General features: G+C 37.6%; 1 protein-coding gene across 3 annotated transcripts; it reads right to left on the bottom strand.

Moving 5' to 3' along the window:
• On the bottom strand, positions 1 to 6,045 carry LOC100240971 (IQ domain-containing protein IQM3). 3 transcript variants are annotated; one of them, XR_002030561.2, is made up of 11 exons: positions 5,533 to 6,045; positions 5,337 to 5,451; positions 5,157 to 5,222; positions 4,964 to 5,052; positions 4,398 to 4,485; positions 4,082 to 4,228; positions 3,891 to 3,983; positions 3,263 to 3,364; positions 2,480 to 2,922; positions 778 to 1,005; positions 1 to 649 (listed from the first exon to the last, which is right to left on the bottom strand). XR_002030561.2 is itself a non-coding variant. In XM_002277006.4 (9 exons), exons 1-9 carry the CDS (start codon positions 5,952 to 5,954, stop codon positions 2,566 to 2,568), a joined length of 1,479 nt encoding a protein of 492 aa, XP_002277042.2. In that variant the 5' UTR covers positions 5,955 to 6,045; the 3' UTR covers positions 2,329 to 2,565. The 3 variants fall into 3 exon arrangements, 1 of the variants encoding a protein (XP_002277042.2); XR_786490.3 differs by having other exon boundaries at positions 778 to 997; XM_002277006.4 differs by lacking the exons at positions 1 to 649; positions 778 to 1,005 and having other exon boundaries at positions 2,329 to 2,922.
• Positions 6,046 to 10,014: the final 3,969 nt, after the last annotated feature.

Here is a 10,014-nt window from a genome sequence, read left to right as displayed (position 1 = left end):
TGCAGGAAACAACCAAATGTGGATTACTTCAAGTTGGAAGCTTATGTTCACCAGCTAAAAAGGAGTAGCTCAAGGTAATACAGCAGGGAATTTTTCCAGTGAATGATGGTGGTTTATACGAGAAATGAAATTCTTTCTTCTCCTTTCCTGCTTTCAGAAATGTATTTTTAGAGTCCATTACCAAACACCCCATTCCCCAACCCCCAGGCCCCAACCACACCACCTCCTTTCCTGTTTGGCCCTGAGGAAATCCACCATTACACAACCCCTTCCTCTAGGAACATTTTATCGAGTTAGCTTGGAGTCGAACCGGAGATCTCTTATATGAAAGTGAGAGCATCTATCTCTGAGCTGCCTTTTGGGTTCTGTTTTCATAAGCTAACTTTTGAAGTAGTTTGGTCCACCCCTACTGATTACATTTTTCCCTTTTGTGGTTGATGTCAAGTTTATGCCTTTCAGTAGGAAAGGGTCGTTTGGACAATCAAGACCATCTGGCTACGGTGATCTTTGCTCTAGCAATCTTTAATGTGAAAATGTTCCCATCATTCTGATATTGCCCTTCGAATCTAATTCCCCTTTTTTTTAGCTTCCTATTCCAGCATTGGTGCTCAGCATATGAAATTTGCCTGTGTTGACCTTCGTCAGGCTTCTGATAACAAAAACAAGGAAGGGTGAGTAGGAGCATCTCTTATGTTGTTTATTATTTAGCTTATGCCTATATAACTATTGACATATAACATCTCTGTTTTTTTTAAACGTAAAATCTTGGTGCATTACCTGAAGTCCCACCCCTGAAGCAAAAGAGGCTAATAACGTCTCTTGAGGAGTTCCTTGTACATGCTTTGCTGCTTTCCAGGTTCCCAATCAGTCTTTTATGAGCCAAATTTTTCTCTGTGCTGATATCACTAGCCACTATTTTTTACCATGGGCCATTAGTTCGTTTTCTTATCATTTCTTCTATTTTTTCCTTACATATGGTCAATTGCCTCTCAGGTGCCTGCAAGCCTTAAGCAAGATTCATCCATAAATATTCTCGTTTAAAAGAGAAGTTTGTTACTCTAATTCAGGTAATGAATAATACATAACGGTCTTTGTACTACTTGCCATATTTACCTTTCTAATAACTTGGTCCAAAAGATAATATGAATGTCTTGTTTTATTTTATATGTATATGTGCAGTAATATTAGGAGATTTGAACCTGACCTAACCCAACCCACACTCCATTTTAGGGCATGCACTACATATGCATTTTGCATGTTTGTAAATTTCATTTTCTCCTATGCGGAGCCTGGAAAGATAAACAGAACCATCATCTTACTGTATTTTATGGAAATTTCATCATTGAGTTCTTCCTGAAGAACATTTTCTTACTCTTAACGGTTTTCTTTTTTGGGTTCTATTTCTTTGGTATTGCAGCTGGAGAAAATAATATGTTCTTATGGAAACAACCATTGACCAAGTGTAGGTAGTGTAGGGCCTAAATGGGATGCTTTTGTGTAATTTTGGAACAACAAAACTGCAGTATCCAAATAATCCTAGGCCATTTCATTAAGTTTTGCTTGTTTCGTAACACCTTGTACAGAACTTTCAGAACTTTGGACCATTTTTGTTTGAAGAGATCCCAAGTCCTAACAGACAAGATTTCATTGATTCTCTACTAGCCTAGTTTCTCCTGATTGAGGAAGATCATTTCCTTATTATGTATCTGTAATCTAGGAATTTTAACTGACACCAACAGATTATCATTGTGTATGCAAAGCAGGAGCAAACCGCATAAAACATTCTGCAGCAAGAGTCTCTGCTGATTATGGTGTCTCGTTTAAAAGCGGCAATCCCCTCTGCATGTTCTACAGGCATTATATTCTAATAAGACTTCTCTTCATTCATCAGCTAAGATATTTAAGAATATTTAATGGCAGCCCATTGGATGTACTGAATCTCTTGATCACTGAAAAAATTGAGAGTGATTCGAATCTCTGCTAATTCTTTGTTCAGATTATCATTTCATAAAGAAAGGCATGGGGAGGATTGAATGGGAAATGGGAAATGCTTTTCACTAATCGGAGGATGTGGAATGGATAGACAAATCGCCTATTCCATTTACAGGTACCTACCATATAACATATATTTGCTTTATACTAGGGAAATATGAGCTCCAAAATTCTTTACATCATACTGGTTTTAGGTTTAACCTCATACAGCCATTTAGTATCTGATGGGATCACAACCTGTTGTGGTAAGAGAAGCTTCAGTTCCCCATATGTAATTTTCATTTTCCCTATCACACAGGAACTATATTTGATAATATACTAAACAAGAATGTGAGATACTTTCAAACATAAGTGATTTTGATGAGGCCCAAAGGTTGAAGTGACATATAGGAGATTTGCAGTCATTAAAAGCATCTATTAGACAAGCAATGTAGAAGAGAGAAAAAACAGCCAAACATCAGATGCATAATACATAGTAGAGTCCAACCTGCAGTGAGCTGCAGCTGATGCAGTACTACCAATTCACCTGGAGGGTGATGGCGTAGGGGGCTTTCTTGGAAGAAGTTGACTACACTATGAGACTGTTGGTGTTGGGGGCTCACTTGGAGGGAAGTTCACAAACTCCAAAGCCTGTTCCCTCAATTCTACAGGGTAGTCTGCGATACACCCAATTCTCGGCCCAGCCCCTGTTGTCCAATTTAGAGACAGTTGACGCCCTAGCTGGTATGAACTCACTGCCTTCTTTGAGTCGATTCTTTGCAGTATAGCTTTCTTAGCAACCTCAGCAGTTCCATTCCGAAGACCACCAGATAAAGTTCTTTGGTAATTTCCTTTGGTTTCAGTTTTAGTCTCTTCAGTTGATTCTGACCCGTTACTTCCATTTGATTTGCTGGTATCATAATGCTCATAATCTTCATTTGCAGTCCGAACCTAAAGAAACAAGAGATGGATATCAATAATGACAAAAATTACAAAATAAGCAGACCACAAACGGGATATGCCACAATAAAAGGCTGATAAATCCATTTTAACTGCCACAGCATCCTACACTTCAAGGGTAGCTCTCCCAAGCATAAGGAAGGGAAACCAACACAGGCAGGCATAAAATCTGGCATGCATTGACCCATTACTTCTTTCAAAACTGGACCAAGTTATGTTTCACTACCACATTTTCCGTCCCTCAAGAAGCCCATGAGGGTTCTAACAACCACAGTAGTGCAAAATATCAATCCAGGATGTGCAAGAAGGTATGGATGGAACAGGACGGTACCTGAACTTCATCGAGATTTACTCCATTTTCCCGTAGGAAGGATAAAAAATTTTCAAGGCAGCCATCAGTTGGGCGGTAATGTCCACTATAGGCTGAGATGAACTGAAAAATCAAAGCAAAAAGATGAGATGGTAAGGAAATTAAATTTTTATCAAACTTCAAAGAGGTCCCCCAAATAGGTGTTTTGGGGGCATGTGTGTTCCTAAGATGTCTAAAAGGCATATTGAGATAGTCTCCCAATTGAACAATCCCTTATGTCTTCTAAATCATTTTCCATTTTAGAAAGGAACATTTACAGATCCATTTTACATAGAGCAACTCATCAGTTCAAATGCTTCATGAGACACAAGATGATGGTTCAAATCCATGGGATCTCTGGTCATCCACATGAAACATCCTCCTCCTTTTTCAGGTATGGCAACCACAAGCGTCTTCTGATATATATATATATATATATGAATGCAGGACATTATTTCCACACGCATTTGCATATGTATGCCATAGCTATCTGCAGAATATTGTTAAGTTATACCTTTCACAACTTAAAACCAGCACAGGATATGTAGCAAAAGTCAGTTCTCATGCTTGCCAACAACTTTTAACACGTGCAAACTCCTACTACCTTTACCTTAAGTATACCATGCCCTGCCATAAGCTTTCCAGCAGATAAAGTAGCTCCCCCGGCAAGGAAGCTCGAATGATGAAAGGCTCCTTTCTTTTTCTGGAGGGGTACTAAAAGAGAGGTCAGTTTTCTTGAAAAAACATTATGAGAACTGGAAATAGGAGAGAACTGTCAACAAAATTACATTAGTCTCTTACCTCACCAGCATACAGTTTCTTAGAAGTGCTCATCACAAATATCCACTTGGCCCCTTGCAATCCATTGCTTGTATCTAGGAGATCTCCAGTTTGTTTGTGGACAATTTTCCCCTCCTCAAGTATGTATTCATAATGTTCTCTTCCTTTCTGATGTCAACAGTAACCAACCACAGGGAAAGGCAAAAATAAAAAATAAATAACAAAACAAAATGAACTGGTAAAAACAGTTCTATACATTGTCAATCGAAATGCAACATAATCAAAACTAAAATTATTAATTCTTGAAAATTTGGATAGAATTCATGGAAGGACATACAGGTCCAAGATACTTAATGCATTCTCTTTGAAGCTTAGATCTTGGGCATTCTTTGAGATCAACCTCTTTGCCATCTCCAATATCCAACCTGCAAATTGTAGAAATGACAAGGTTTTGAGCAGCGGAGAGAGGCCACATTGCTATTGTGACCTGAAAAACATAAAATCCCAAAAAATGACAAGGTTTTCAAATTATTCAATTTCACACATAAAACAGTGCTTCCCTGCATTCTGTTAAAGAATGAAAAATCAGCAAGCTTGAAATCCACATTCATTAGAGCAAATAGATCATATGAAAATCACAACCACATTAGTTGGAGGAGCAACGATCTGATTAATGTAAAGGTGGTACAGGACATGTAAACCTTCTAAGCCCTCAGCCCATGCAAACGAAATTTCCGGGTGCTTGAAAAATTTTCTCACAGAGCAATAAGGCACAACACAATCGAGGCAATTGCAAGACCTACAAACTTTTAACTGAAAGGGCCAAAATCCTATAAACATAAACAAAAGTATTAATGTTGTGGTGCTACCTTTTCTCCTAGCAAGGTTTTCCTTAATCCTTACCAATAGAAGAAAGGCTGACCGGCATCTGCTTTGTACCATTGTTCATGATACATATGCAAGTTGTGCCCATATCGGTGTCGTGGATCGATCTACAGTTCAAAAGTTGAACAATTAGAAATAAATAGTTTACATTAGACTAGTAGATCAGGGCAAATACAATCCACCAAATAGGTGTTGAAGAAGAGTAAATTACAGCTTCGATCCAGTGCTGAAAAGCCAACTTCTGAGCTTTGGCCTCTTCGCATAAACCCTTGCCAACCTACCAAGAGTTTCCCAATTCACATTATATTATTAAAACAAGTTCTTTTTCGGGAAAACAAACAAGTAAGAAGTCAAAGAAAACTAAGATTCGACATCAGAACAGAACAGTTACTTTCGAAGCATTCAGGCTGATACGACCCCAGCGCGACTCCATCGTCTCCGTTTTTGAGAAATGGAAGAAAGAAATCGTGCTGTGGTTCAGTCGAGCATGATCGATAGCTTGCCACCTTCAAAATTTATCATTAATTCTTCAAATTCAATCAAGAAAAATAATGCAGAAAAATAGTTTGAAGTCCTAAAGACAGTACCAGAGCTCTTCGGCGACGATTGCAGAGTCCGCCAACCTTCGCCGCGTGCGGTAACTCCTATACACTTTCTGCAACATCACTGCAGCTTTCTCCACCGATATCAAGCTTCCTGGAGCTTTCACACCCGACGACTCTTCGGCCGCCGGCAAATCGGCGTCTAGATTCGAAACTAGAACCTGTTCGAAGCTAGGGCAGTCTTGATCGTCGGTTGCATGCAACTGGTCATCTTTGGAATTGATATCAAGAGACTTGGAATAGGCGGTGTTGGGAGCGTCCGAGGAGGGAGAATCAGAGACTTCAAACGTGTCGCATTCATGAGCAGCATAAGGCTCCAAGGAGTCGTCACCCATGTTCAACGAGTAAGAAAATGGTGGCTTTGATTGGAGATCGAAGTTTGAGAGAGTTTGGGTCTCAAACTCCATGGAAGTTGAAGTTTCACACAGACCGAAAAGGGCAACAAAGAGAGAGGAAGCGCAGCAACAGAGCTTTATGCCTCGCTCGTCCCTTCTGAGCTTTCATTTACTAATTAGTAATTAGTTAATTACTACTCCACTGACCGCTACGCCCACCTGTCGTAGTAAGCACTGCCTCGTTTTGACGCGCTCGCGTGGTACTACTACTAACATACTCGCCACCCCTTTCATAAAACCTTAATCAGAGTAATTAAAATCCAGCGAGTGGGAATCGCACCACAATCTCACACACTGGCTGCATGAAAAGTTGGGAAAAAAGGGATTTTATAATGTTTATATATGATGTTGGAAAGAGCTGCTATTCGTACGAACAAAAAAATCCAATGTTTCTTTATAAGTGAAATAATTATATTACTTTGTGATACTCTGAATCCTAATGGGGGAGTTGGTATTGTCGATGACCGCAGGGCACATAGAAGATAGGTAGTGGAGGTAAGCGGATTAGGTAAAATATTCACAGACCAACTATTAGATGATGAATCTTTATATCATTGTCTTGGATATGACAAGGAAATTTGATATTGTTTTATCATTTATGATTCAGAGACTTTATTAAGAAAGAAGGACCTTGTTGGGAATCTGGGATGAGCGGAGGCCCACATCACGCTCTATGAGGGCTACGGCCCATTAATGGCGACACGCGCCCACGCTCGCCTTGTTGGTGTAGAAAGACGCGGGACGATCAGGTGTTGTTGTGAGCTGTGACTTCTGAGGACTGAGGACTGAGGACTGAGGAGAGTCAACTGAGTTCTCTCTCTCTCTCTTCCCCCTTCGCATTTCCTATTTTGCATCAGTCCGCGTACGGAGGTTTCTCGTGGTCGAATATTTTAATAAAACAGCCCCGTTTGGGTTTTTAATTACTAGAGTGCCATCCTTCCATTCCATTCACCTGCGCCGTATACCCAATCAATTTCATCATATCACTTGAGCAATGTTTTAAAAACCGTTCCTGAAAATTAATTTTTAACTATTTTTATTGAATCTAAAAATAAACAATAATTTTTAAAAGTACAATTGGCTTATTTCTTGGTGGACATTCTACAAGTTTTCATATTTCATTATTCTGTAATGATTTCATCTCTTCATTCATTGTTGCTTTCCACCTTGGATCAGCTAAGACTTTCTGCACACTGTTAGGAATAACTACAATAGATAATTGAGTTATAAATGACTTATTTGATTCAGACAAACGATGGTTAGACACATAGTTACTTATGAAATATTTGACTTTAGTAGACAATTCAGGTTCATATGTGGGTTTATGAATACCTTTATTATGACGGTGTGGTAACTGTTTCATGAATGGATCAATTAAAACAAAATCCAAATTCAAAGTATCAATAAGAATTAAGGATCCTTCCCCCAATGACTGGGGTTGTGTTACTATTGGCCGTGAAAACAATTTTTTGTGAGGAAGATCTAAGAGGTGAGACCTGTCTAGAATCAAAAGTCATATGATCTGTAGTACCAGAATCAATTATCTATGCATTATTAATAACAGGTGTAAAAGTATTTAAAAACTTACCATTATAATATGTAGCGACTACCAATACAAAGGCTTTCTCAACAACATTAGCCTCTGTTTCTATTTCGGCAACCGCTGCAGTCGAGGTTTTCTTGGAATCCTTCTTCCGTTAATCACAATTATGATCCCACCAGTCTGGATATCCCACAATTTCAAAGCAATGACTCTTGGTATGATTGGTCTTATTGCAGTGGGTGCATTTAAAGGTTGACTTATCAATATTAGGGTCTGTCTTATGATGGTTGGTCTTGGATTGATCTTGCCAATTCTGGGTTGATCGCTGTCGAACTACCATAGCTAAGGTGTCAGGGTTGTCAGATTCTGTTTTCATACTAGCATGACGCACTGCTTCTCGTCAAATCAATGCATAGCATTCTTCCAAATCGGGAAGATGATCTTTACGTAGAATCTCTCCTCGAACTTGCTCAAAGTCACCATCCAATCCAACAAGAAAGATGTGCATTCGTTGTCGTTCAATGTATTTCCGGTATGCCGCAATGTCCTCAGGGTCTTTCATGACTACCTTATCCCGATGATCCAATTCTCAAAGAAATTCAGTTAACTCTCCATAATATTAAAAAAAAACCTGCCGCTTTGTTTGGCAGTAAAGGCTTTTTGATTCAAAGTGAAAACTTGTAATTCATCACTTCCATCATAGAAGGCCTTTGATAATGCACTCCAAATTTCTTGAGCGGTGGGTAAGCGTAAGTAACGCTTCATAATTTCTGGACTTATGGACATTAACAATCATCTCTCCACCTTTTGATTCTCAGCATACCATTTTTCATATCCATCTTCTGACTCTTTTGGTGGATTTGTCTTACCTTAAATGTAGGAAAGTTTTTTATGTTTGACAATATGCATCTCCACGAGTTGTGACCAAATGTCATAGTTTGATTCAGTCAAAATAATTTATGGATTAAAAATACCTTCAGATTGAAAAATAATAGTATTTTTTTCATTTTTTTTTTTAAAATCGCAAATGAAGGGTAATGACTGGCCTTACCGACAAAATATCTAGGATTTCAGTTTCATGACTCTGATATCATCTTCAAATTGATGAATGATAGTTTTTTATTTGTTCATTACAGAGTATATATAGAGGGTAATCAACATTCTAAGAATGTGAAATAATGATACAAGGAATGAATGATATAAGGAAAAAATAATTAATATCCTAATATCTCAACTTTCCTAATATTTAAACGTTCTTAATATCTCAATAATACCACGTGGTACTTATTTAATAATTAGGTAATATATTGGGTTTATGTTTTTTATACTATTATTATTCATATCAGATTTGGGTTGAGCTATGTAGTAAAATGCCTAAACTTTGATTCGATACAAAGACGTTCTAGTCATGCAAATTGTCACCCTTACCTAATACTATGGTGCCTAATACTCCAAAAATTGAATTTCAAGAAATTTATTTATTTTAACAAAAGTGAAAAGAGTGATAATGAAAATGAAAATAGAAGTAGGAAAGAAAAGAAAAGAAAGTTAATGAAGAAATAGAATTAGTATTTTAAATTCATATGTCCTTTGATATTAAAATAAATAAAAAGAAAATGAGGTAAAAAAAAGATTAGAGAACAAATACAATTCTCCATTTTTTTTCAACATTAATAACTATAACGAATAGATCACATGTGTCAATGAATAGTGAATACACATATGGCTTAATAATCAAACCCGTTGTGATTGAATCATTATTTTTAAGTGACGAGGAAAACAATACTAAAAGTTCATATTTTGTGGCAGCCTTACAACCACAGTCCAGCAAAGCAGAGCCACAAAGTGTTTCTTTCTCAAAAAAGAAAACCACACAAGTGTATTGAAAAGAAGAAACAGGAGGGTCCATACATTCTTTTTTTTTGTGTGGGAGAGTGCTTTAATTGGAAGGGGAACGAAATCGACTCAGTATCAACCATCAAGTCTATCCACCTGATTCATTGTTCTTCCAGCCGCTATCGAAGTCAAACCTACCCATGCACCACCAACATTATTTGCCACTTGGAAATTATATAATTATTTATTTATTTATTATTATTATTATTATTTTACAAAATTAGTTCTCCATTCAAGACAAGATAGGAAATTGATACAATTCGCTTATTTGTGATTAAAATAAAACATTTAATAAAATCAGCGTGTTGCATGAATATTATTTTAAGCAGGAATTAATAATTATTTTTAAATATTCACTTAAATATAGACATAGATATAACTTTCATACATTTTTCTTTTCTTTAAGCAGAACCATTTACATTGGATTAAGCGTGGTAGGAATTTCTTGTGGGCTCATGCTCCCGGGCCAACGACGTCCGTACCCAAATATTTGAATTTTTAGTTCCCCAGTATTGGGCCAAAGTAGCCCGCATAAGCTCAAAGGTGGGCTACCGGGCTTAACAACCCATTCCCTAACTGAGGTTCCAAACTTGCAAAACAATTATTAACGGACCTGATTCCTATTAGCCCAGT

Source organism: Vitis vinifera, chromosome 8 (genome assembly GCF_030704535.1).
Source record: "Vitis vinifera cultivar Pinot Noir 40024 chromosome 8, ASM3070453v1".
Taxonomy (NCBI): domain Eukaryota; kingdom Viridiplantae; phylum Streptophyta; class Magnoliopsida; order Vitales; family Vitaceae; genus Vitis; species Vitis vinifera.
Note: the sequence above shows the minus strand (reverse complement) of the source record. Positions and strands in the feature narration are given on the sequence as shown.

Excerpts from the sequence above, each read along its gene's own strand:
- LOC100240971 (XM_002277006.4), bottom strand. The coding sequence starts at position 5,954 with ATGGAGTTTGAGACCCAAACTCTCTCAAACTTCGATCTCCAATCAAAG. Across the intron at positions 4,229-4,397 it reads GCATTAAGTATCTTGGACCT|AAAGGAAGAGAACATTATGA; the intron begins GTATGTCCTTCC and ends TGTTGACATCAG. Across the intron at positions 3,365-3,890 it reads CAGGGCATGGTATACTTAAG|TTCATCTCAGCCTATAGTGG; the intron begins GTAAAGGTAGTA and ends TTGATTTTTCAG.